Here is a 27,836-nt window from a genome sequence, read left to right on the forward strand (position 1 = left end):
ACGGAGGCTTGAGCGCCCCTCGGGCCGGGCGCGGGCCCTTTAAGGGCGGGGCGCGGCCCAGGTGAGGGCGGGCCGCGGGTCGGAGCCGCGCCCCCGGAGTCGCGTCGGGAGCGCGGGCGGGCCTCGCGGGGCCGCGGACGCTCCTCCTCGCCCGGCCGCCGCCTCTTCCGGCCGCTCACCTGGGCCCCGGCCCCGGCGCCAGGATGAAGGACCGGCTGGAGCAGCTGAAGGCCGTGAGTCCGGGGGCGGGCGGGCGGCTTCCTCCGGCCCCGGGTCCAGGCCTGCGCTCCCCGAGCGCGGACGCACGCAGCCCCCTCCCCGGGTCGCCTGCCGCCGGTGCGTCGCCGGGCTGCGCGCTCCCTGGACCCCCCCACCCCGTCCGGTTGGAAGGCGTCTCTCGAGAGCTCGGGCCCGCGGGGGCGTCCGGAGGGGCTCCCCGTGAAGGTCGGGGGCGACGCACCGCCTGCCCGCCGCTGCCTGCCTCCTCCGGGCGCCCCCTAGTCTCTCCCCTTGCGGGGCGCTGAGCCCGCTGCCCTCGCCCCCGAGAGAGCAGCTCCCGTGGGCGACCGCCCGACCGTGAGCTGATCTGGTCCAGCGGATGTCCAGCGCCTCGCCATCCAGCTGTCTGTAATTATTAATACCCCGCCCCGCGCCCCCCATCCGTGGGACCGCTGTGATCAGGGCCAAGGATCTGAAGGGAGTCCGCTTCCAGCCCTGCTGCATAAAAGCGGTGAAACCTTAAGCAACCTTCTCTTTTGAACCTGTCTCCTTATCTGTCAAAGGAAGGTTAATGGTACCTTAGAGACTTGTGTTGAGATCGGATGATGTAATCGGGCTTAGTATAGAGAAGGGTTAAAGCTTAGGTTTTTAAGTGCAATATTCATTGACTCATAGTAGTTATTTATTCTGAGTGTTCTCTGAGGGGCAAACCCAGTGCTAAGCTCTGGGGATTGGGTGACTCAAGGCTCTGTCTTAGGGGAATTTAAAATCTAGCCCTTGATGCAACGTCGTCGCATCTACTTGGGAGCTTGTCAGAGGCGCAGGCACTTAGGCCTCCCTCCAGAGCCAGGGAATCAGAATCTGATTATCCATAATCTCTCCAGGTGATCACCAGCACACTGAAGTCTGAGCAACAGGGGAAGGGCTAGGGCTGGGGTTGCCTCCCTGCTCCACTGCTTACCAGCTCTGCCCGTGATCTTGGAGCCCAAGTTTTGTCATCTGTGAAATGGGTAGTCGTGAGGACTAAGCCCAAGAGAGCACGCACAACCCTTCGTATGGTGCATGGTGCACCCGGGAGTAAGCAGTGGTGAATCTCACGCTAGTCACTGTCAAATCTCTTCGGAAAAGTGGAGACTTGGACAAGCGTGAGGGAGTGCTGGGCTGATGTCGCAGTTGTTTCTTTCCCCGCCCTCTCTGAGCTGAGACCTTCCTGACCCTTTCACCGGCTCTAGTAGGACTGCAGCAGAGGCGGGGGATGGGAGGGGGGTGGGACATGACCGAGGCCAGAGGACGGTCACTGGTCGTGGGAGTCAGCCGCCTTGCCTCCTCCAAACATCCCTGAAATCACAGAGCAGAAGTGGCTGCCTCTGTTTGTAAAAAGGAGGAAACTAGAGCTCAGTCTGGGGAGGACGGATGCCCTGGGTCATGGGACGGACGGGAGCCCGATCCAGGGAGGAGCCAGGCTCCTGACCTCTCCCTGAGCCCTTGCCCCGGAGGCAGAGAGCCAAGCCGAGCGTGGTGTTGAAGAGCCGCCTGTCCAGCACAGCGAGCAGTCATGGAGTGGTGCAGAGCTGGTCGGCAGGAGAGGCAGTGCCCTTCCTTAAGTGAGGAAGTCCATTTCCAGGGCAGGATGCCCTTTGAATAGACAGCAGAGAGCCTCATTTGAGCTCTGAGTCCCAAGTATAAATTCAGCTTGTTGGGGGGAACTCAAGCAAGTCCCTTTGCTTCTCCGAGCCTCAGTGTTACCGTCTATAAAATGGCGCCAATGCTCTCCCTTTTCCTCCCTTCCTCCCGGGAGCATGGCGGGAGTGAGATTGTAGATGGAGCTGTGAGGCTGGGGGAGCGGCCCTGAGCCCACAGGGCTGTTCCAGCCTCGTGGAGCAGGGAGATAGATGGTGGTGCCTTGCAAAGAGGACCGGGCTTGGGTTCAGAAGATTCTGACTGTGGCTTTACCGCCTGAGCTCCTTGGTGTCATTGCACCTCACTGCTCCTCTCACCCCCCTTTGTAACACAGGGAGTTCGGTGGATCTCCAAGTCCCTTCCAGCAATATTAACATTTTCCTTGAAGACTACTGTTAAGGTTTAGGTGGGTTTTGGCTTCTAGCTCACCTCCCCTAGCCTGCCCCTCCCTAACCACCCCCGGAGAAAGAGAGAGAGAGAGAGAGAGAGAGAGAGAGAGCGCCCCTTCAGGGCAACACTGTTACCATCTTCTCTGTCTGATTCCTTTTGTCATCCTTTGCTAACCTGCTCAAAGCCAGTTTCACCCTGAGCGGCAGTGCGATCTGTCAGCCGGGATCTTTCTAAACCCTGGGGCCAGCGGAGTGTTACCCCGCACCACCACCACCACCCCCACCCCCCACTCCGGGGCGTTAGGAGGAGAATTTGTGAAGCCGGGAGGCTGATGGGCAGACCTGATGACTCTAGAAAGCATTTTTTTTTTAAAGTTAGTCTGTGCTAGGCCTTTGTTGCCGCTTGAGCTCTCCTGGAGCTGCCGGCAGCGGCGGCCCCTCCCCCGCTGTGGCACGCGGGCTTCTCACGGCAGTGGCTTCTCTCACTGCAGACCATGAGCTCCAGGAGCTGCAGCATGTGGGTTCAGTATTGTGGCTCCCCGGCTTCTAGAACACAGGCTCAGTAGATGCGGTGCACGGGCTTCGTTGCTCTGAGGCCTGTGGGATCTTCCTGGGTCAGGGATGGAACCTGTGTCTCCTGCATTAGCAGGCGGATTCTTTACCCCAGAGCCACTCAGGGAAGCCCTTTGTGATGGTCAGAGCTGCCCAAGGCGGGGCCGGGCTGGTGGGACCTGGGTGGGAGGCTTGGTGGGATGCTGACTGTTGTAGGAATCTGAGCCTTCTTGGAGAGGGGCCACACAGGAGGAGACTCAGAGTCTCCATCAACCCTGAGGATGTGTGTTTCTAAAAGGGCTTCACTGGACGTCTGTCCCAAGGTCTCAGAATTGCACGGTAAAGTGGCTCACCGCACCCTCCCCTCACTGAGGGTCACTGAGGGTGAAATGAGATAATCCGTTATAATCACCCACTGCAGTCAACTCAGGTTCCCCAAACAGACCGGCCGGGAGCAGCATCTCCCTGAAGGGCGCCCCTTCCTGATGCTGCGGTCACCGGGCCGCGACTCACCCCCCGCGACTCACCCCGTCTCTTGCCCTTCTCCTGGCCGGCCGTCCCAGAAGCCTGCCCTTCCCTGACGTCAGGCTGGCTGGGAGCTGTGGTGCCCACGCCCAGCCTGTCTCACGAGGCTATTTCCTGCCGAGGTCTCAGCCGCTGAACTTTGGATCCGCTGAGTCCAGACCCTTTCCGTCTGGGAGCCTCTTGCCCGGCCGTGTTTCCATTCAGCCAGTGTTCAGCCAGCACCTTCTATGTCCCAGCTCTCCCAGAGGTGCCAGGGCGGGGTGGGAATTGATGCTGACAGGCACACTTTGCTGGGCCTCGGGGATCACAGTCAGTGAGGGAGACACACGAGGAACAGAAACCCCTGGAAGACCCCGTGGGCCAGTCCCTGGCATTGGGGCTTTAGGACCTGGGGGTTCTTCCCAGAAGAAGTGTCCTTGTTGAGACTGAAATCTACTCTCTTCAGAGGCTGGAGAGGCTCCTTAGAAGAAAGGCAAAGATCCTGGAATTTCTCACCCATTCTCCCTTTGGGCTTCACGGAGGCACCACGATTGGTGCTTTTTAACCTCTACCTGCCTCCTGAACTGCTGGGCATCCTGTGATGTAGAGTTTTTTATTTTTATTTTTGGCCATGCTATAAGGCGTGTGGGATCTTATTAATAATAGCTTCCCAACCAGGGATCAAACCCAGGTCACAGCAGTGAAAGCACCAGGTCTTAACCCCTGGACCGCCAGGGAATTCTAGGCAGAGTTCTCACACGAAGTCCTGGGCTGAAAGAACACGTGGTCGTATAGGGAAACCAAAGGGATATGGTCCATGAAAAGCGAGCCCCCAGCATCAAATGGAAACAGCAGCAGACTTTATTTTCTTGGGCTCCAAAATCACTGCAGATGGTGATCGCAGCCATGAAATTAAAAGGCGCTTACTCCTTGGAAGACAAGCTGTGACCAACCTAGGCAGCGTATTAAAAAGCAGAGACATCACTTTGTCGACAAAGGTTCTTACAGTCAAGGCTACGATTTTTCCAGTGGTCATGTATGGATGTGAGAGTTGGACTATAAAGGAAGCTGAGCGCAGAAGAATTGATGCTTTTGAACTTGTGGTGTTGGAGAAGACTCGTGAGAGTCCCTTGGACAGCAAGGAGATCCAACCAGTCCATCCTAAAGGAGATCAATCCTGGGTGTTCATTGGAAGGACTGATGTTGAAGCTGAAACTCCAATACTTTGGCCACCTGATGTGAAGAACTGACTCATTTGAAAAGATCCTGATGCTGGGAAAGATTGAAGGCATGAAGAGAAGGGGACAACAGAGGATGAGATGGTTGGATGGATTCCAAGACTCAATGGACATGAGTTTGAGCAAGCTCCGGGAGATAGTGAAGGACAGGGAAGCCTGGCGTGCTGCAGTCCACGGGGTCGCAAAGAGTCAGACACGACTGAGCGACTGAACAACAGCGACATCGAAGTCGATTATGCTCACAGATAGGCAGCAATGTGTGTAGTGGAGGTCACGGACTTTGGACGCATGTCCAGAGAGCTGGAAACATCTTGGGGTTTCCTGGATCCTCAACTGAGAGCCAATAAGGATGCGCTAATGAAATCAACACCTGAGGCCCTGAAGAGCAGACTGACGTGTTGTTCACTCTCTGTCCTGTCTTTTGTCCTGCAGGGCTTGTCCCTGGCCTCCTTCCGCATTTTTGAAGTTCCCCATGTGAGTTCCTCAGGAGCGCAGTCACATCGGTTGTACAACCATCAGAACAGGGGGCCGTGCTTCCCCTTTGAAGGTTTCTAACTGGTCGTGGTTCCTTCCTGCCTCCCCTGTCTCCCTGGCCGGATTCGCTCCCTGGGAGAGCTGTCCGGGGCTGGGAGAGCTGGCCCGGGGCTGGGAGAGCTGGCCCGGGGCTGGGAGAGCTGGCCGGGGCTGGGAGAGCTGGCCCGGGGCTGGGAGAGCTGGCCGGGGCTGGGAGAGCTGGCCCGGGGCTGGGAGAGCTGTCCGGGTTGAGCAGACGGTGGTGGAGCTGAGGTGGGAGTGACGGGGATTGCGAGGGATTACAGGCCCAGCAGCCAGCGGTCAGAGAGAGAATGTGGGGCTGGGGGAAGGCGATTAATTCTATTTTTACCCCCGTGAGTGGGGGTGGGGGACATGCTTGTGTGTGCTTTCCTCCCTCCCTTCAGGGCTCCCTTCCCCTTTCGGCAAAATTCCTGCCTGTCTTCCCAGGCTTACTCATTACAAGTAAGTTCCCTAAACACAGCCTGGGACCTGTCTCCCTGCCTGCCAGCATCCCTGGTGGGTTGCACGTTGCTTCAGAGCAAAATATTTCTCTTCTATTGTCAGCGGGTTTTTTCTTTTCTTTTTCTTACCATGGCGTGAGCTTGAAAGCACCTTCCATCTGTCTTTTACGAGTTGGGCTCTTGAGTCTCCTAAGTCCTGTTGTCTCTAAGATACATGGGTCTATGACTTGTTGGTGTCACCTCACCGTGTCAACTATGGTAACAATGGTCATTGATTGAGCTGCTGCTTACTGTTAGGAAGGACGTGTGTGTGTCTGATCCTCTCCACCGTGCAAGGCAAGGTGCTGTTCTATAGTATTCCCATCTTACAGGTGAGGGAACTGAGGCTCAGACTGGCTTGAGATCCGAGTGGTGAGATCAAGAATTGAATGAGTCCGCCTTGCTTACCTGTTACACTGTCTTTGATTGCCTCCCCAACTGCACTGTTTGCCCCTTGACGCGGTGGCAGATGGGACCCATACCCTTCCACGTGGTAAACGCTTGTCTGTTTACTGATCAGTAACATCTTGGCCCTTACACACCCCTTATTCTTCACTGGGACTTATTTTTCCGGCTCCATCCCCTTTGGCTTAGTGAAGCTTGACCCGCTTGAAGAGCAGCATTTACTCTGGAACCCGTAGATTTGCTAATGAAGCCAGAGGTCGCTGGTTCCACCTTTAAGGATGAGGATGGGTGAGTTCCAAGGCTCCTACCTGTACCTGAACTTCCAGCCCTACCCCTCATGGAGAGTTGTCCCCTTTCAGGAAGACCACAAAGGAGAAGCTGTGGGTATCACGGTGAGAATCCAGCCACCTCGTTCCTGCCCTGGAAAATCACACACATCCCTCAAGGCTCAGTTCCACTGTCACCGCCGCAGGGAAGGTTCCAGATCTGAGCTGACAGCATTCAGCAGGCCTTCCCGGAGCTTCCACTAACTCTTTATTTTTGTTGATATGTAAAAGCAGCCACGTAATGTTACAGTTTTAGAAGCTGCCTGCCAGTGAAGTCCTCTGTGAGAGCCCAGACCACACTCCCACAGCCCAGGAAGCTGTAAACCTGTGGTTTTTCCAGTAGTCATGTACGACTATGAGAGTTAGACCATAAGGAAGTCTGAGCATTGAAGAATCAATGCTTTCAAACTGTTCTGCTGGGTGAGACTCTTGAGAGTCCCTTGGACTGCAAGGAGATCCAACCAGTCCATCCTAAAGGAGATCAACCCTGAATACTCATTGGAAGGACTGATGTTGAAGCTGAAGCTCCAATCCTTTGGCCACCTGATGCAAAGGACTGACTCACCCTGATGCTGGAAAGATTGAAGGCAGGAGGAGAAGGGGACGACAGAAGATGAGATGGTTGGATGACATCACTGACTCAATGGACATGAGTCTGAGCAAGCTCTGGGAGTTGGTGATGGACGGGGAGGCCTGGCGTGCTGCAGTCCATGGGGTTGCAAAGAGTCGGACACGATTGAGCGACTGAGCTGCAACAACAGATGAACTTGCTGGGAGGTTGGGCAGTCCCGGGGGGCCTTATCTCCAGCCTTTTATATCAGGCCTCTTTGCAGCTTCCTCCCCTCTCTGCTGTTGGGTCAACTTGTTTCCTGGCACTGGGCCATTTCCATGGCAACGTTCCCCTGTCTGCGTGTGGAAACTCGAGTGAGGCTCACCCCCCACCTAAACAGATCAGTGGAGCGTACACTGTCTGGGTTTGTTTAGCTGCCTGGGTCAGGGAACCCGCAGGACGGCAGTGGGATTGCTTTTTGTAGAAATACGTGTTTTATGCTAGACTAATTTTAGACTGACAGAAGGTTACAAAGACAGTACAGAGTCCCGTCTACCAGGTTTCTTCCATTGCTAGCATCTTACGTTGTGATGGAACACGAGTCTAAAATGAAAAACTGACCTTGGTACATCGCTAGTCACTCAACTCCAGACATTTTGTGGATTCCACGTATTTTCCCACGGATGTTCCTTTCTCTGGTCTGGGATCCCACCCAGGATAACACACTGCGTTGAGCTGTCCTGTTTCCTCAGCATCCTCTGAGCTGTGACGGTTTCTCAGTCTTTGTTCATCACGACCTCTTTGATACAGCATCTGTGTGTTAGCGCTTTGGACGTGTATTTCTGGGGGACCAGCGCTGCGTGCTGTGGTTGGGGGGCGGCAGTTATGTTAAGACGCATCTCTCCAGGGTGATGACCACAGGGATCTGCGTCCAGCCGCCCGCTCTCTTCCTGGCTCCGGCACTCAGTCTTCAGGGTCTGGGGAGGCTGCTTGGCGTCTTTATGCTTTGGTTTTCTCAGCTGTAAGGTGGGGAGGGCCCCCAGAAGATTCTTGCAGAGATTAAACGCCTTGGTAAATTTAAGACCTGTCCCTTAGGCTCTGGTCTGATTTTTATTTAGTTATTTTTTGACCACACACTGTGGCATATGGGATCTTACTTCCCTGACCAGGGATCAAACCCGCAGCCCCTGCGCTGGAAGTGCAGAGTCTTATCTACCGGTCCACCAGGGAAGCCCCAGGCCCGTGTCTTAGAGTCCTCCTCACAGGTGGGGTGCCCAGGAACTGCCAGTATTCTTGGGCTCCCCTGGTGACTCAGCCAGTAGAGAATCTGCCTGCAATGCGGGAGACCTGGGTTTGATCCCTGGGTCGGGAAGATCCGCTGGAGAAGGGATAGGCTACCCACTCCAGCATTCCTGAGCTTCCCTGGTGGCTCAGACAGTAAAGAATCTGCCTGCAATGCAGGAGACCTGGATTTGATCCCTGGGTGGGGAAGACTCCCTGGAGAAGGGAAAGGCTACCTACTCCAGTATTCTGGCCTGGAGAATTCCATGGACTATATAGTCCATGGCGTCTCAAAGAGTCAGACACAACTGAGCGACTTTCACTTTCACAACCATTAGTGTGCAGTGTTCTAGGAGCATCCTGGGGGGACGGGCTTGGGGGACAGAGGCTGAAAGCAAGTTGGGGAGGAGGCTGAGGATGAGGGAGGCAGACAGTGTAAGTCCCTTCCTCTTTCCTGTATCCTTGGCAGCTGGATGCTGAGGGCTGTGGGGTGTTGATGGGGTTGGGAAGAGGGGAGGAAGCCAGGGAACCCTGGAGAAGCATAGGGTAGGGGAAGAGGAAGCAGAGGTTCACCTTTGAATCTCCCTGAATGCCCCTGGGGTGAGAGGACCGGCAGGAAAAAGGCATGGCCTTCCCACCCCAAATGCCTTCCTGCAGGCATCCTTTGCAGTTTCCCCGGAAGTCACCCAGCCATCCGGTCTCTAATGCTTCATCTTCCCAGGCTCCGCACCATCCTCACTGGGCGTTCGGTTCCTGGGACTGAGAGCTGTCATCTCCCCCCACGTGGTGACGGAATGGCCTGGGTGCCTCCTGTCTGAGACCATGAGGTTCTGGGGAGAGCAGGGTGCCTAGTGTGGTCTGTGGTATTGGGAGATGAGAGATGTTCAGTAAATACTGCTGGCTGAGTGAGCGGACAGATGGATCTGTGACTCCGGACGGGACCTTGTGGTGAATGAGAAGAATGTTGTGGGCGAGGCCCTTGGTTTTGAGACCCCGGATCTTTGTCTGAAATAATCCACTGTGATCCAGGGGTTGGACCATGCAGGGGTCCATTTGTTCCTGATTAGCCATGTGGTTCTGGGTGAATTAACCTCCCTGACCACAGATTGCTGTCGGTATAGATGGCGTCTACCCTCAGGGCGCTTTTGTCTTTTCCTCCTTCCTCTCTTTAGACGAACTTCCATCTCTCTTCTCTACTCCCGCTCTATATCTTGCTCAAGTCCTGCCAAACAAAAGCAGAGGAACGACGTGGCACGTGGGGGTGAGGCTTTGGTGAGTTTTGTGTCCAACAAATGGAGTGCAGGATCTTTTCAAGCTTCATAGACGATTAAAAAATACTGACCATGTGTTAACACACAAATAAAATGCTAAATTCCACAAAACATTAAGTCATATAGGACTTGTTCCCTGATGACGATGTAATAAAATTAGAAATTAACTATACAATAATAGCTCTCCTTAGGTTTACCCACTTTGAAGATTTAAATTCTTAATGTATTTAGAAAGAACTGATTCATTTGAAAAGACCCTGATACTGGGAAAGATTGAAGGTGGGAGGAGAAGGGGATGACAGGATGAGATGGTTGGATGGCATCACCGACTCGACGGACATGAGTTTGAGTAGGCTCTGGGAGTTGGTGATGGACAGGGAGGCCTGGCGTGCTGCAGGCCAGGGGGTCACAAAGAGTCGGACACGACTGAGCGACTGAACTGAACTGATTTAGAAAGTTTACCTACTTTTCTAAATAATTCATGGGTTCAAAAGAAACCAAAATGGAAATGACAAACTGTTTAGAAATGAATGATGAGTAGTAAAGGTCAACATTTGTGAGGATTAGCAGAAGCAAAATTTACAGAGAGCTCTATCTTTTTAAATGCGTATGTAGAGGGATGACTTCCTTCAAATAAATGAACCACATGTCAGTCCAGTCTAAGGGACCTGCTGTCACCTTCGGAGAACTGGCGATAGAGTTGCATCTCTAGCAGAAACTCATTTTGGAGAAAACTGAAAGCATGGCATGGCCTTGGGAGTTTAATCTGTACCCGCGTTGCTCTAAACACCTCACACACATTCACTAAGTTAATCCTCACAACAGCTCTGGGAGCAGACTGCTCGTGCCGCACGCAGGAAACTGAGCCTCAGAGAGGTTACGTCACTCGTTGAGGTCACACAGCTACTCAGGTGGCAGAGCTGGGCCTTCAACAGAGGCAGTCATATGTGTCTCTACAAACCCGCATGTTTGTGGGATTATGTACACTGGTATGTTTCTTTAAAAAATTAAAAATACTATTTATTTGGCTGCCCCAGGCCTTAGTTGCGGCAGGTGGGATCTGTTAATGTGGCGTGCGAATTCTTAGTTGCAGCCTGTGGGTCTGGCTCCCTGACCGGGGATCGAACCCGAGCCCCTCCCATTGGGAGCTCAGACTCAGCCACCGGGCCACCAGGGAAGTCCCTACACTGGTATCTTTTTCATTCCTGCACGTAGATGAGTCCACTTCAGTTTCACCGACTTTGCAGCGTCCCTGAAATAAGTGAGGGTGTGTTTCTGAGCCTGGGGAGGGCGTCTTCAGACAGAGTGTGGAGGGTAAGAGCCGGGGGCCACGGCTTCCATAGCCCTGCATTTGAGCCCTGACGCTGCTCCTTGTTAGCGGGGTCACCCGGGACTTAACCAAATGAAGCAGTCGTCTCAGCTGTAAAGGGGGTGTCATACGTGTCCCTCCTGGGGTTGCTGTGAGAAGCAAATATTCCATTTGAAACCACAAGAGCCCCGGCAACAAAATACCCTTATTATCGTCGTGACGGTGGACTGCCTAGAGCTCAGTCAGCTGGGACTGGGGCTCTTGTCCAGTTGTCCAGGGGCTCGCTGGCCTTGGGCTCATCTGGGAATGAGTTTATTCCTCAGCGTCTTCATTTCCAAATGCGGCCAGTTCTTGCCTCAGACTGTTCAGCCAGAACCACAGCTTGAAAGTGAGCGCGCGGCTCACCCAGGGTGTCGCTTGGTTTCCTCTTGACTCATCGGGCAGGGTGTTCGTGAAGAGGCAGGAAGGGGAACGGCCCCTCCGGGAGGCTTTCGGTTTAGGAGGGCGAAGGGGCGTTGATGGAGGTCCCTCAGACTCTCAGATGGGGAACAGAGAGCCCTGAGTGCCTGCTGAGAGCTGACACTTACTCAGACTTTCTGGCTCTTTTCACTGGAGGAGAGAGGCTGGAAAAACCAGCCCCTGGGCACAGGCAGGGGTGTGTGTGTGTGTTTTGAGTCCTTGGATGTGATGGTATTTGTCCTTGGGATCCACAACCCCTCATCCTGGAAAGGAGGCTGGGCGGGGGGTGAGGAGGTAGTAAGGACAAGGAGAATCACACGTCCTTGTCTCTTTGAACCAGATTTCGTGGGTGAAGATCTGGGTCTATAAACAAGAGTCTCCCAAGCACAGAGCTCTTTCCACGCAGAGAGGAGGAAGCCGCTTGGAGGGCCCGCCCTGCTGACCACAGTCCTTGCCCATCGGGACCAGACCTGCCTCCCCAGGTCGGACTGCAGGTCCCCCTTTATGTTATCATCTCCTTCACCCCAAAACTTTCCCGAGGGCGCCTGAGTCTCCCTCGGTCTGAGGCCCACTGCGGCAGGGGCGTCGGAGAGCCAGTAAACAGAGACCTCTGCATCTGGGGTGGCCTTTTTCCCGTCTGTTCCTTTGTCCCTTCCACCTTGATGCCCTGATCTGTAAGGATCCTTCAGGAGTTGCTGATGATTTGGATGTACACTGCAGCCATGCTTTACCTTGGAAAGGAGGGAGGGGCCTCCGTCGTCTTCCCGTTTTCTTTAGAAGGCTCCATTCACGTGCTCTGGGGGCTTCCTGCTGGCTAAGCGTGCCTCTTTCTTTCTTTCTCTCATTTTCTCTCTTTCTTCCTTTTTCTCTCTTGGCAACGGGCCTCGTTCTGCAAGTGAAATCGTGTATTCAACCTGTGTAAAAAGCAGATGAAGGTGCAGCTCTGCAGGTGGAAGAGGGGGTGCAGGCTTGACTCCCCCCGCCCGAATTCCCTGGGGGGTTTCTGAGGCATCCCCGAGGTCTCCTGGGGGTCCGCAAAGTCGCATTGGAAAGCTAAGCTCCTTACTTGGTGAGAAAACTGAGGCTTGGTGGGGACCAGTGCTGGCCCGAGGCCCCCACAGCGCCCCTGTCTCAGCCCCGCTGTCTGTGGGGCTGGGCCGCTGGGACCTGGCTGAAAGAGCAGCCAGGGGGTGGTGGCCACCTGGCACCTCCCAGGGGCTCCTCAGGTGGCAAACCCGCCAAGCAGGAGACGTGGGTTCGATCCCTGGATCGGGAGGAGCCCCCGGAGGAGGCCACGGCAACCCTCTCCAGTATCCTTGCCTGGAGAAGCCCACGGACAGAGGAGCCCGGCGGGGTGGCATGGAGGCGGACTCGACCCAGCGACTGAAACGGCAAGGGCTCTGCGGGTGGCAAACATTCCTCTGAGAGGAGCCGACGCAGGGGGACCACGGGCTGAGGCTGACAGAGGAGGCGGCTGAGAGATGCGGTCAGGCTGAGTAGTGGGATGGCGGGTAGCGCTGAGTCCTGGGTCCTCCTCCTTCGTCCTCCTCCCACTGTGTCCAGAGAGGGTGGCATGGCCCTGGCCATCCTCAGGGGGCTCGAGTGCCCGGGTGGGGGACAGACGTGAGCTCAGTGCCGCCCGAGTCACGGCCATGTCTCCGTCTTCTGGCAGGCGAGGAGCAGGAGGTCAGGGAAGAGGAAGTGGGTGGCGGGCGCGTGGTGCTCACAGGTGTTTTCAGCTGCGGCTGCTGTTGCAGCTGCTGTAACATTCCTGTTGCCACACGCCGCGATAACGATGCCCCAGTGCTCTTCCAGGCAGCACGCAGTCCCGCCGGCCAGAGGTAAGGCGCGTCACGTGCTTTGCTGGCCCTTGGCCCCTGTGAGAGCACGAATGTGTCTGCAGGGAAGGACCCCCGCCCAAGACCCGGTGGATCTGCTCTCAGGGGAACCCCGAGGGCAGTGTCACGTGGCTCAGAGACCTGGGCTGAGGGCCGCTTCCCGGAGTTGTCTCATCTGGACTGAGCTTTGTTGCTGTCGTTGTCTTTTCTGGGGGCAGCTCGATGCAGTGGGAAAAACTGTAGAAAAAACTTCTCGTCCTGGGAAGATGGGAGTCAAGGAACCTGGGTTCTATTCCCAGCTCTTCTGATAACTCATGATTTGGTCTTGGGCTTTGGTTTACCCATCTCTTAAGGAGGAGAACTTGATGATAGAATCTGTAGGGTTCCTTTCAGCTCTAACGTTCTATATCTTTTTTTTTTTGGTTCTTTCCTGTTTAAGAGTACTTAGATCCAGATAAAGGCTGCAGAGATGACTTTGCAGATCTTGTGTAAAGTTGTTTTATTGAGATGTTACCATGTGCCAGTATTGTGGTCATCTGATGCAGACAGCTGACTCATTGAAAAGTCCCTGAGGTTGGGAAAGATTGAGGGCAGAAGGAGGAGAGGGCATCAGAGGATGAGATGGCTGGACGGCATCACCAATGCGAGGGACATGAACTTGGGCAAACCTCAGGAGATGGTCAGGGACAGGGAGGCCTGGCATGCTGCAGTCCATGGGGTCACAAAGAGTCGGACAGGACTGAGCGACTGAACAGCAACAACAGCCATGTGCTGTTCACCATGTAAGGAACTTAAAACGATTATCTTATTTAATCCTCACAGAAGCCCTGGTGGACACTGTTGCTCCTGTTTTGCAGGTAAGGAAATTGAGGCTCAGAGATGTTGAGCCAAGTAAATAAGCCTCAGTGACTAGCATGAGGGGGGTTTCCCAGGTGGCTCAGTGGTAAAGATTCCAAACCTGCAGGAGATGTGGGTTTGATCCCTGGGTGGGGAAGATCCCCTGGAGAAGGGCTTTGCAACCCACTGCAGTGTTCTTGCCTGGGAAACCCCATGGACAGAGGAGCCTGGCGGGCTGCAGTCCACGGGGTCACAAAGAATCGGACACAACTGAGCACGCATGCACGACCAACGTGAGATGGAGTCACTCACAGAACCCTGCTGGTCCTGCTGCTGCAGAACTGATCTTGACTGAGCCTTATGTGAGCACTTCCTGTACGTTTAGACCACGCGTCCTTACGATGAGGTGAGGGGGAAACGGACACTTAGCAGGCACTGCTCCGTGCTGTGTGAAGCTTCCCACGGGTGAGCTCTTCCAAGCCTCTGAGAGTCACAGGGTGTGTGGTGTTATGACCACTTAGCAGCAGAAGAACTCAGAGCAGTCAGAGAACTTGTTGGAGGCCTCACAGCAGGTAAGTGACAATAACAGGCCTTGAACCGCAGCTGTGGGTGACCCAAGGCTGCTTTTTTCCCAGTTCGGGCATCCCCTCATTGGAGGCGCCTGCGCAAAGCCAGCAGGTAGGGGGGTCCCTGTCTGAAGGCCAGGGCTCTCATGCGTATCATGGCGGGGGGCTCACGCCTGCTTCCGTGCTCTGGGACACAGTCGTTCCCAGCTTCCAGAAACTTCTCTGAGTCCATCCCATGATGCAGCCTCACCTCACTTGCTTAGCACATTATTTGCCTGTTTGAATAAAACTGAGTGGGCACACTCGTGTGTCTTGTGTGTGAGTTACGTGTGTATTCACAAACCTGAGGTGTTTCCCCTCAGTGGGGGTCTCTATAAGACCTCCTAAAGAGGGACCTCTCAACAGGGGTGCACTACGTCACCTTCCCGCAGGAAGGTCGGGTTTCTGTTTTCTAGTGAGGATCTTGGAGATCCTTCTTGGGGGATGGAGCCCTCTGGAGTCCGCTGAGACGCCCAGGTATTGATGATAGTTGGTAAAAGCAGCATTTTATCTGAAACTTTAGAAACTGCTAGGTGGATCCAGGCTGCTGGTCTCAGCGGGAGTCAGTTATTAAACTAAGTTGATTCGGTTTTCGTTACGTCTACAGCGTATGGTATGTGCCCGGTGTACATTCGGAATAGGTTAATTAATGACAAGTAGAAGTGATTTCAGGGCTTCCCTGGTGGCTCAGAGGTAAAGAATCTGCCTGCAATGCAGGAGCCAAGGGTTCGATCCCTGGGTTGGGCAGATCCCCTGGAGAAGGAAATGGCAGCCCACTCCAGTATTCTTGCGTGGAGAATTCCGTGGACAGAGGTGCCTGACGGGCCACAGTCCATGGGGTTGCAAGAGTTGGACACAACTTAGCGATTAAACCACCACCACCACAGGTCATTTCATTTCAGACTTTTTTTCTCTTTGGCCTTGCCACGCGGCCTGCGAGATCTTCTCTGACCAGGGATTGAACGCGTGCCCGCTGTGCTGGGAGCACGGAGTCTTAACCACTGGACCACCAGGGAAGTCCAAGTACTAGTAATTTTAATTGCAAGTGACAGAAGCTGGTTCTGGCTAAACAAATAAAAAGCAGTATTACAAGAATACTGTTGAAAGAAGACCACAGAACATCTGTAGAACTTGCTCTGAGCCGAGGAGTGGCTTAGGGAAGGTGGAAATGAGGGTAGCATCTCTGTTGGGTGTTGCTAGAGGGCGATTTGGTTCTGTTCATTTCATGATTCAGAATCCTCAGGGAGCCTGGGTGGGCACTGAGAACTTTCCCAGAATCGTGGGGAAGGTGGAGGTTAGGTACCTGCCCGAAGGAAGGTGTTCTGGGCAGGCACACACTCCAAGTGTCCTCTCAGGCGAAGCCCACGGCAGCCCTGACCCTCTGGGAGTTCAGGTCAGTGCGGAAGGATCGGTGAGGGAAGGGGTGATTAATAGTGGGCGGGGTGGGACTGAAGAGGGTTTGCACGGAATGCATTGGGAGCTCAGGGTGGTTTTAAATGTTGCGAGGGGTGAGGATAGGGGAGTGTCAGATCAGGGAGACAGAGAAGTTTGTTTGAGATTGAATTTTAAAGGCTCAATGAAATTTGCCAGCTGGACAAATGCGTTTCAGGAAGAAGTCCTTGGATGACAGTTCAGCGAGATGAAAGCGTGGTGTATCCATTAACATGTTAGAGGCTCCAAGCGCCCAGAGACGCATCATAGAGAAGATACATGTGTACCTGTGGCTGATTGATGTAGAGATTTGACAGAAAACAAGATTCTGTAGAACAGTTCTCCTTGAGTTAAAAAAAAAGAAATGTGAGTGGCAGCCAGATCTTAGGGGGGCCGTGTGCTCTGTTAGGCTTTGGGACTTTTTTTTCCCCTTAGACCATTTTGGGGGCATTTCCCTCTCTTTTATTTTCCTTTTCTTGAACACAAAATCTTAAAGAATACAGAAGGAGGTGACAGTACCTGGTCAAACAATATCTAAATGCCTGACAGTACTTAACTGAATTCTTAAGGAATGACTTTAGTTTCAGGAAAGGGCCTGGGGTTTGCTCGGTAGGAAACATCCTACCTGGGCACAGGCCCACTAGGCTTTGGGACTTTTAATCCTGGGAAGTGAGCTCTCACGGAGAAGGATGAGCTCAGTCCCGAGTGTTAGGAAGATGCTCGCCGGGGCTGGAGCAGCGTCCTCGACGTCCAAGTCTTTGCACGAGGCTGTGACCCTCGCGTTGCTGAGGGCCACAGACACGCCAGAGAACGAGGTGACACGCACTCAGTCCTCACCTGGTCCGACTCTCTGCGACCCCAGGGACTGCAGCCCACCAGGCTCCTCTGCAGCCCACCAGGCTCCTCTGTCCACGGGGTTTTTCAGGCCTGAATACTGGTGTGGGTTGCCGTTTCCTCCTCCAGGGGATCTTCCCCACCCAGGGATTGAACCCGGGTCTCTTTCATTGCAGGCGGGTTCTTTACCCACTGAGCCCTCGGGGAAGCCTGAGATGACGCGGTCGGCAGTCAAAAGTGGCTCCCCTGAGGGCTGGAGAGCCCCCAATTTCAGGGGCAGTTCCAGGAACTCCGTCAGCCGTAGCCCATTCAGAGGATGGTGGCTGGGGAGAGGACAGGAGCCCTGGCGACCTTGCTTGCCCCTGGAGTCCCGTGTTGAGAATGGCACGTCTTGGCTTAGGAGGCCCCAGGCCCCTGAAGTGGGTGGAGAAGCTGGTATTGAGGGTTCACCCCCCTCACCGCCTCCACCCCCGGCAACCCCTTCCCCCCCGTGCCTAGAGATGGGGTGTTGTGTGCAATGCAGCAGTCGTCCGGGGGGACGTCTGGGAAGAACGCAGAAGCAGCTCGGGCCCTTTGGCGGGTGGGAATGGTGGCACTTCCTTTTGCTGCCACTTCGTGGTTCCGCAGGGGTGGTTGAATGAGGTTCAGAAAGCTGGGGTCCCGGGGGTTGCTGGAGGCTGCGGGGGGGGCTTCCTGTTTCCTGTGAACACGAGCTCTGACCGGGAGCTCTGGAGGTGCCGCTTCCTTTACAGCAGACAAAAAACAGGAAAATGTTTGCTTCCACTGTGAGGATTTGAAGCTGGTGCTTTGGAGGAATCGGGACTGTTCTAATATATATATCCCTGGTAGGGTAGGTCATGCATCTGAATGTTGTGGAGAACAGGTTAGAAATACCGGATCCAGATCTAAAGGACGGGCTGGAATCTGCTTGTCTCCAACACTTTAGTTGTGTGATTTTGGCCAAGTTACTTAACCTCTCTGTTTTAGGGTCTCCAACTGGAATAAGTTATAATAACAGCACCAATACCATCATTACCACCCCCCCAAAAAAAACATAATGTTTATTGAGTACTTACAGTATGCCAGGCACTGTGCAAAAGTGTTTTATATTCATCATCTCATTTGTTTTGTAACAAACCTGTGATTTGAGTGGTGTTATGATTAGCACTTTATAGATGAGGAAACCTAGGGTCGATTGATTGATTGGTGTTTTTCTTTTTTTCCCTCTTTCTATGTTTAATTGAAAGTCGCTCAATCGTGTCTGACTCTTTGATCCCATGGACTATACAGTCCATGGAATTCTCCAGGCCAGAACACTGGAGTGGGTAGCCTTTCTCTTCTCCAGGGGATCTTCCCAACCCAGGGATTGAACCGGGGTTTCCTGCATTGCAGGCGGATTCTTCACCAGCTGAGCTACCTGTAGTTGATTTCCAGTGTTGCATTAATTTCTGCTGCAGGGCAGTGATTCAGCTGCACACATATGCATTCTTTTGGGGAGCTAGGATTTAAACTCAGAGTATATGAGAGGTTGATGCATCACAGAGCTGCTCTGAGAGTTGAAGATCGTGTATGTCAGACGCACACTACAGATACAGCTCCTGGCGCTTGGCGAGCAGTCGCTGCTCTTGGTTTTTTCCGGTGGTTTTGGTCTCACCCCGTCCTTCTCGTCCCTCACAGAAGCAGCTGACGCAGGATGACGACGCTGATGAGGTCGAGATCGCTATTGACAACACAGCTTTCATGGACGAGTTCTTCTCCGAGGTGGGTGCCCTTCCGGTGTGTTTCTTCTGAATGGACATAAGGAAACACAACTTCCTTACTCAAGAATAAAGCCCGTAGGTCTTTCAGGGGTAGCAGAGGAAAGTCAGTCTTCTGCCAGGGTGGGGAGCCAGACCGAAAGGTTGCGAGGAGAGTCTCCTATTACTGGGCAGGACGTGGACTTTTGATCTTATGAGAAAGTCAGCAGAAGGCAAACTGTATACATCAAACAGATGCTGTGAGAGTCTGATGCTCATGGTAACAGTTTCATGATGTCCTTTCTTGCCTACAGTACAGAATTTAAGTAGTGAACCAGCCCAGGGGACCCAGCCATGAATGTAAGAAAAACAAAAAAAAATGCATTTCATTGCATTTTTAGGTCTGTAATTGGGATAGATCAGAATTGATGTTACCAAAAATCAGTGCCTTTGACTTAATTCTGGTAATAACTCACAAACCAAGAAACGGCCAGTTTATGTTTTTTGAAATTCAGCAGAGGCAGAAATGGGTGGCCTGTGTGCACAGATTCACATGGTCTTTGAGGGAGAGGGTCCTGCTGGAAGGTCCTCTGAGAGACGTGAGTGATGGAGAGCTTGGGTGGGGGAGCGCATGTATCACGGACAGAAACGCAGGCTTTGGAGCCAGGGAAGCTTGGGTTCGCATCTCAGCCCTGGGGACGTCCCCTGGCGGTCCGGTGGTTAAGATTTTACCTTCCAGTGCAGTGGGGCTGCGTTCGCCCCCTGGTTGGGCGGGGGGTGGGGGTGGGGGGGACACCTAAGATCCACATGCCGCATGACTGAAAAACCAAAACATGAAACAGAAGCAGTATTGTAACAAATTCAATAAAGACTTTAAAAATGATCCATATTAAAAAAAAAAAATCTCAGCCCTGCTCCTGACAGCCTCCATTCTTATGAACATTCCTCCACAGGCTTGCTTTCTTTATCTGTACATTGGGACTGATAATATAATTCCCCAGGGGACTATTAGGAGGATTAACTGGGTTCATGTTTCTGAAACGTTCATGTAGCACCTGCCATATACGTGTTTCAACCAAACCAAACCAAACCGCTGCCAGTTCCAGCGCTGCGGGGCCACCAGACCGGGGTTTCTTTATTCAGGCTTTTAACTGCTGCATCTAAAGACGTGTCGTGTTCTCTCCGCAGGGCAGGGGTGGGTTCTTCTTGGCCTCCGGGTTGTGGGTGTGGAAAAGCCACCGCCTAGCCCTTCTCTAAGCAGAGCGGAGCGGGCTCGATGGCTCCTGCCACTCATCTGTGAGGGTCAGCGCGGGTTTCAGCGTGAACGTGGGCGCGTGCACGCCTGATTGGGAAGTTGGCCCGGACTGTGCCCCACCCTTCCCGGGGGTGGGCCCGTCCCTTTGCTGGAGGAGTCATAATGAGATCAGACGATGCTTGAGTTATTTATGAGTCCAGTGTTGTTCTAGGTGTGGACCCTGGAAGGAAAAGCCCTTTCAGTTCGGTGCTGGGGGTGGACGTGAGGAGCTGTGTGACGCCACTGCAGCTCATCGCCCTGGTCTTGCCTCGGAGAACCAGTTACATTGACTTCTTCCCTAAGATCAGGACTTTCTGCAGTAACGGTGTCCTCCCTTTTCTCTTAACCCAGTAAGAGAGGACCCGAGAGGCACTGTTCCTTGGGAGATGGGCAGATGGGTGGGCCTTGGCTTCCACGACCCGGTCTGTGTCTACCCTCAAGCCTTTAAATAGCAGTTGACCTTGGGCAAGTTCCTGAACCCAGCTGGGCCTTAATCCCTGCTCTGGAAATCAGGAACAGCAGAACTTCCCTTTCAAGCCTGGCCCGAGGATCCCTTGAGATCACATGCGGATTGTACATCTGGAAAGCATTATCTGAGCCGCACATCGCCAGATGGAGGGTGGTTATTTTTGGAGACTTAACAAGGTCTCGGGGGCTGCCGCTTTTCTTTTGCTTTCTCTTTGTTAAATGCTTTTCTATCATAAAAAAAAAAAAGACCCCATCATAGTTAAAGTGGAGAAGGGGACAGCATGCTTGGCTGGAAAGAGCATGATTCTTTTGGACTTAATTCCTTATCTGCCGCTAACTGTGTGATCTTGGGCACGTGTCTTTTTTTTTTTAAACATTTTATTTTGTATGGGGGTATAGCTAATTAATGGGCTTCCCTGGTGGCTCAGAAGGTAAAGAATCTGCCGGCAGTGCAGGAGACTTGGTTCGATCCCTGGGTTGGGAAGATTTCCTGGAGAAGGAAATGGCAACCCACTCTAGTATTCTTGCCTAGAGAACCCTGTGGACAGAGGAGCCTGGTGGGCTGCTGTCCAGAGGGTCACACAGAGTCGGACATGACTGAAGCGACTTAGCATGTATGCATATACACAGGTACATATACATATGCATCACAAAGTCTACTTTAGAGAATGTGGTCCGGAAATACCCTCGAGGGTGGATTGCAGTGCTCTCCAGAGAGTGGGGTTTGGAGAAATGAGAAGGCCCCCCTCTTCGCATGTCTGGGGAGCACACTCAGCACCCCCTGCAGGATGGAGCAGAGGCGATTGCTTGTGAATGCACTCTTGTGATAACAGTACATGAGACTTTTATCTTTTGGACTTTTGGACTGCTTCCAGCAAGTAGGTCACCCTTGGTTATTTGCAAGGACTGACGGTGTGAATCACAGATGGTCAGAGAGGCATTTGCAAGGTGCAGATGCAGTCACAAGACTGGGAGGTTTTCAAAATGTACTTTGCCCTGTGAAACTCAAATGATTTCTCTTGCCTCCCAGTTATTACAGAAAAGAATTGACCCTTGGGTGTTGAGGCCTCACAGGCTGATTAAGCCAGGGTCTAGCAAATGATAAACCTCAGATTTTTGTCTAATTTGCAGTTGTCTGGATATTTTCCTCGTTCTTTTGTAGTGCATGGGGCTTTCTGTTCAGCTGGCAGAGAGTACAAAGTTTTAGAGAAAACAGGACCTACGTGAGAGATGGCGTCTGTTCTGATTGTATCTGCTTATATAACAAATCACTCTACCAGTTAGTGGGGTAGAATAACCTTTCTGTAATACTGATGGATTCTGTGGATTAGGAATTTAGGGGTTCAGACAAGGGCCCAGTGGAGGTTTTTATTTTTTTTCTTTCTGCCCCTGCTGTGTGACTTACGGGATCTCGGTTCCCTGGCCAGGGATTGAACCTGGGCCCCGGCAGTGAAAGCACTGAATCTTAACCACTAGACCACTGGGGAAGTCCCAGAGGTGGGTTATTTTTGCTGCACAGTTTCTGGGGTCTGGACTAGCCCGAGTCTGGAACCTCAGAGACTTTTAACTCAGGCATCTGGTGCCTGAAGGAGACACCAGGGTGTCTCAGAGGAGACCTGTATTTGACCTTTTTCTGTGGTTTGGGCTTCTCAGCACGCTGGACTCAGGGTCATTGGTTTGGTAGAGGTGGCTCAGGGCACCAAGGCAGGCCTGGCAGCTGTGGAAGTCACACCGCCCATCATTGTACTGTACGCTGTTGCTGAAGCAGTCATAAGCCTGCCTGATTCAAGAGAGGACTACACAGATAGCCGCTCCCAGTGAGGAGATGGAAGAGTTTGTGCCGTGACCAGTGGCCCATCGCTTACTGTTGTCTTTGTCTGGCTGCACCGGGTCTCAGCTGCCACACGCAGAGTCCTTCCCTGGAGTGCGTGGGCTCTTCGTTATGCTGTGCACACTTCTCAGTAGTTGTAGCACAACAGGCTGAGTTTCCTTGTGGCATGTGGGATCTGAGTTCCCCGACCAGGGATCAAACCCATGTCCCCAGCATTGGAAGGCAGATCCTTAACCACTGGGCCAGCAAGTGAGTCCCATGCCATGTTTTAAAACCACCAGAGTCACAGCTCCATATGGCATCAACCTACACCAGCATCACATCACATGAGGCCTGGGTTTGATCCCTGGGCTGGGAAGATTCCCTGGAGGAAGACATGGCAACCCACTCCAGTATTCTTGCCTGGAGACTCCCACCAATGGAGGAACCTGGTGGGCTACAGTCTATGGGGTTGCAAAGAGTCGAACACAACTGAGTGACTGAACACACACACACACACCAGCATCACAGGCAATGAGAAAAATTCAGGGAGGAAAACTACCCAAACCCTTCATGCTGACCTTCCTTGTGGCCCATTGGCTGGCAGTGGATCACATGGTCGTGGCCACTCTTCGCTTGGAGATCAGAAAAGTGAGAACTTGACTAAGGGGCAGGATTGTCAGGATTACCATCGAATGAGTCATGATCCATCCTCTAGACCTGGCAACACCGCTGCCCAAAGAAAATCAGTTCTGTTAACACGGAAGGGCAGGGCCGGCCGGGCACGGCTGTCGGGATGGCGGTGTGAGATGCCCAAACTTCTGTGGTCAATTGTGTTTGAGAAATACTTCATACTTTCCCATGGAGGTTGGAAATGCACATGAACTTGTTAAAGGTTCTAAGGAGCCCTACAATGAAGAAACCTGGTTAACTTACCTGTTGCAACATTTATTTTTTCATGGAACCCTTTCTGACATGTAACTTCTGCTAACGAGATGAATGAACTCATTGCCGAGAATGCTGTTGTAAACTTTTCTTTCTTGGATGTGCTTAAAAAGGGAGTGTCATTTTCGCAGTGGTTTATGGAGCAAGCTTGTCTCCAGAGTTACATGTATTCGTTTATTTATTCACTGAACAAACGTCTACTGAGGGACACCATGTGCTTAGCATAGTGATGCGGATCCATGTGAATGAGGGAACAAGACCAGAGGAGCCGTGGCTGCTTAGAGAAGCTTGGAGGTACACAGTCCTGTGACTTTTGTTGAAACAAAGATCCTCAGAGTGGGTGTAACTTGGAAATCTAGGTATTAAGTTGAATCTAGTAGGTTAAATACTCTTCACCTTGTTCTTGAAGTAGCACCTTCAGATGCCTAGTTGGGCTGGAAGGTTCTGTGTTTCTGGGCTCTCTGGATACGCGGGCGGGAAGCCCTCTTTGGTCGTTTGCCTCTTTGCTCTTGGCGTCATTAATTGCCCTTCCTGTGCTCTGCTCTGTATTGCAAGGAACTCCTTGCCCCAGGCCCCTTGCCAACTGGATTTTGGTGTGTCTGACCCAAGGGAGGCACCTCAGAAGATTAAAGGTGGTGGGAATGAGGTCACAGTTTTCCTCCCAGACAGATCTCCTCCGTGACCTCAGCTGTCACTCCATCGGCCCTGCCTCTGTGGTCCCCGTTCTGCTGGTCGACTCCACCATGGTCTGCCTCCACCAGAGGTGCCCTGGGGGCCATGCCTGCCTTTTTTGTCCCTCCAACCTGCTGTTGCTCATTTCCAGGATGCCTCACCGCCCTCTGTTTGGCTTCTTAGCTCTTGCATCTCTCTCTCTCTCTTTTTGGCTGCCTGGGTCTTTGATGCGGTGCACGCGGTTTCTCTGGTTGAGTTGCATGGCTTCTCTTGGGGTGTAAGAGCTCTGCAGTTGCGTGGCTTCTCTTGGGGTGGAAGGGCTCTGCAGTTGACACGGTGCACGGGTTCCCCTGGTTGAGTTGCATGGCTTCTCTTGGGGTGTAAGGGCTCTGCAGTTGCGTGGCTTCTCTTGGGGTGAAAGGCTCTGCAGTTGTGTGGCTTCTCTTGGGGTGGAAGGCTCTGCAGTTGAGTGGCTTCTCTCAGGGTGGAAGGCTCTGCAGCACACAGGCTCAGGAGATGGAGTGTGTGGGCTTAGTTGCCTTGTGGCGTGTGGGACCTTAGTTCCCTGACCAGGGATCAAACCCGCATCCCTGGCATTGGAGGTAGATTCTTAAACACTGGGCCACCAGGGAAGTCCCTCAGCTCTTGTTTGTCTGTGTCAAGAATTCCCTGTATTTTGTTACTTCAGTTAAAATAACTAGATAGATGTCTTATTTTCTTGACCGTATTTGGGTGGCACAAAGCCCAAGTACACTTAATTGATTTGACCCACAATACTAGTTGTCACAGGTCAGTCTAGCTCTGAGATCACACGTCTCTTGTCCTTCATAGAAGGAGGGTCGAAACACTACTCATAGTCTTGGTGAAACCCCCTGAAGGACTTGACTTCTGATGCTTGGCTGACTGAGACCTTTCTCTGTCCCTTGCTGTCAATGTTTGTTTGCTTCCCAAGGCAGAGAAGCAAACAAATCAAAGAGGACTTGCCTTCTAATACAAAGACTTTTGGGGATTATGTGATTTTTGAAGAAAAGGTGTATGCATTGGACAAAGGAAGAATAATTTATTTGACCCTTATGATCCCATTACTTTTGTTGCCTTAAAAAGGTGACATATAATAGATTTCAATAAATAAATATGAAAGATTTAACACCTAACTTAGAAGTATGATGGATGGTGGCGGTAGTTTAGTCATGTCCGATTCTTTGCAGCTTCATGGACTGCAGCCCGCCAGGCTCCTCTGTCCATGGGCTTTCCCAGGCAAGAACACTGAAGTGGATTGCCATGCCCTTCTCCAGGGGAATCTTCCTGATCCAGGGTTTGAACCCAGGTCTCCTGCATTGCAGGTGGACTCTTTACCATCCGAGTGCCCTAGGTAGAATAGACATAGCCTTACGCCCTACCCCACAGCACCTGCCCGTCTCCAGAGTAGTCCTTTCCCTACTTTTAGATTAGATTAGATTTCGCTGGCTAATTAGGTCCACTGGGAAGAGGCCAGCCATGCCGTGAAAATAATTCCCTCCTTTTAGTCAGAAGATGGTGATTAGTACAGTCCTTCTGGGTGGGGAGGGATTGGGTGCAGGACCCTGGTGGATACCAAATCCCTGGATGCTCAAGTCTCTTACATAAAATGGCATAGTATTTGCATATAATCTACACATAGCCGAATACTTTAAATCACTTTAAATCATCTCTAGATTACTTACAATGCCTAATACCAAGTAAATGATATGGAAATAGTTGCCAAATAGTTGGCAAATTTCAGTTTTGCTTTTTGGAACTTTCTGGAATTTTTTCCCCTTGAGTATTTCAGAACCTGAGGACACAGAGCGCGGACCATATACTGTGGTAATTGTGGTTAGTTCCGTGAGGCAGACACCCAACGTGAAGCGCAGTTGACTTGCTGTCCTTCGTGGATTTCCCTGGGTGGTTACTGACATCACAGAGCATTTTGTTAACATCGGGATCGCTGTGAGGCTTACAGCAGACCTGCTTGGAAAGGCTCAGCAGAGCACCGGGCATGCAGTACGTGTGCAGTAACTGCCGGCTGCCTTCATCTTTATCGTCAGCACTGGCCGGCGTTTACTGAGCACGTACTTTGCCATGTCTTATCTCATGAAATGCTCACACCAACTCTAGGAGGTGGGAGATAGGATAATCCTTGTTTCACAGCTGAGAGGACTGGGGCTCGGAGGGTAAGTGGCTTGTTGAGGGTCACAGAACTGCTAAGGGTGGAGCCAGAATGTGAACCTGGTCTGATCCTCACTTATTTTCTTAAACTGTGCTATCTAGATCACTCCACTCCTGACAAATCATTGAAAAGCACATTTAAAATAGTCTTTATTTTTCTTTATTTGGCCATGCCAGGTCTTAGCTGTGACACATGAACTCTTAGTTGTGGTGTGTGCGATTTGGGTCCCCAACCAGGGGTCGAACCTGGGTCCCCTGCATTGGGAGCTCAGAGTCTTAACCACTCAACCACCAGGGAAGTCCTAACAATACATTTCAGAGAGTAACATACAATAAGTGGGCACTGAGGATGTATCAGCTGCAAATTTAGCATGGTGATTGAAAAAAGAAAAATGTTTGGGTTGGTTCCCACGGTCAACAGCATTGCTTGAGCGCTCCTTGGAGAAAAGGTCTGTCCAGGGAGCCTTGGTTAGAGAACAAAGAGAGAAGGCCCGTGACGCCGGTCAGAGTCACTGAGGCGGCCTCACGGAGTGGCGAGCGGATTCCACACCTCCAGCTGACACAGGCTGGACACATGGACCTGGGAGACGATGAGCGAGGGAGGTGGTTCTTGCACCCTCACCTGGTCCGGGAGGCAGGGTTTGGATCTGAGAGGTGCCGCGTTCAAACCTCGGTGTCGCCTCTTTGTCGTTACGCCCTTGACAGACATCCTCGGTCTCGTTGGGCGGCAGCGTTCTCGTGCGTAAAAAGGGTAGCGATGGGGACCTCACTTAGAGTTCCTGCTCGCCCTGCCCTTCCCGGCCTTTGGTTATCTGCCAAATGCACAAAAAGGAAGTGAATTGCATGTACCTGTTACCATGTACTTCATGCTCCCGTGAAGTGCTCAGAAAGTCACCTTTGAGAAAAACTAACACGTCTAAGAAACACAGACACAAAGCTAGAAGAAGAACACAGAGCTCCGCGGTTGGCCAGCTGCCCGCCCTGAAGTCCTGAAGGTGTCCTGCGGTCCTTTGGTGAACTGGCTAAACCGCTGCATTACCTAGAGTCCCTGAAGCACCTCCAGCTGGGGAGGCTACCGAGGACAGAGGGAGAGGGCAGCTGCTGTGGGCGGAGGGTGGCTGGAGGTACCGGTGGAGGCCCCTGGCCTGGGAGCTTCTGCAGACAGGCTGAGGGCGGAGCCCGGGGTCCGGTTCTCCTGTCCGCTGGGCCGGGTGAGCCATGCACTGTCCCGTCTGCTCGGGTGTCTAGAGCGACTCTGAGCTTGGGGTCCGACAGTCTCATCCTACCAACTTCCTACCTTGTCTTCCTGCCACTGAACAGACTTTGAGTCAGGATACTCATCACGTTATGGAATAATAATATTCCAGGAGATATTTTTCGAGTCATCCAGTCCATTGAATGTGCGAAACCTTAGGCTTATGACTTTTTTTTAAAATTGGTGTGTAATTGCTTTACGATGTGGTATTAGTTTCTGCTGTACAACACGGTGGGTCAGCTGTCTGGGTCCACATGTCCCCTCCCTGCTGGGCCTCATCCCATCCCCCCGAGGCCGTCACAGAGCATCAGGCTGACCTCCCTGTGCCAAACACCACGTTTCCACTCGCTGTCTGTTTTACACGAGGTCGTGTATTTTTGTCCGTGCTGCTTTCCCAGTTCATCTCACCCTCTCCTTCCTCGCTCTGTCCACCTGTCCATTCTGTATGTCTGTGTCTCTGTTCCTGCCCTGCAAACAGGTTCATCTATACCAGTTTTTAGATTGCACATATATGCATAGACTTGGATCACTGTGATATTTGATGGTTTGCCTTGGAAACGAACAGAGATCATCCTGTCGTTTTTGAGATTGCATCCAAGTACTGCATTTCAGACTCTTTTATTGGCTGTGATGGCTACTCCATTTCTTCTAAGGGATTCTTGCCCACAGTGGTAGATAGAATGGTCATCTGAGTTAAATTCACCCAT

The 27,836-nt window shown here is 52.5% G+C and overlaps 1 protein-coding gene across 3 annotated transcripts in view; it reads left to right on the forward strand.

The window, feature by feature from the left end:
- The window catches only part of STX3 (syntaxin 3), a 43,631-nt gene continuing 15,795 nt past the window's right edge, over positions 1–27,836 (forward strand). For 2 of the 3 annotated variants that reach the window (XM_081544591.1, XM_081544590.1), the window contains exons 1-2: positions 1–233; positions 18,440–18,523. In XM_081544591.1, coding sequence (XP_081400717.1) covers positions 204–233; positions 18,440–18,523 — 114 coding nt within the window. In that variant the 5' untranslated portion in view covers positions 1–203. Of the gene's footprint in view, positions 234–13,877; positions 13,913–18,439; positions 18,524–27,836 lie in introns of all 3 variants that reach the window. The other variant, XM_081544592.1, reaches the window with a different exon arrangement.

The sequence above is a fragment of the Giraffa tippelskirchi genome, chromosome 11, assembly GCF_054371585.1.
Source record: "Giraffa tippelskirchi isolate mGirTip1 chromosome 11, T2T-mGirTip1v1.2.pri, whole genome shotgun sequence".
In the NCBI taxonomy this organism is placed as follows: domain Eukaryota; kingdom Metazoa; phylum Chordata; class Mammalia; order Artiodactyla; family Giraffidae; genus Giraffa; species Giraffa tippelskirchi.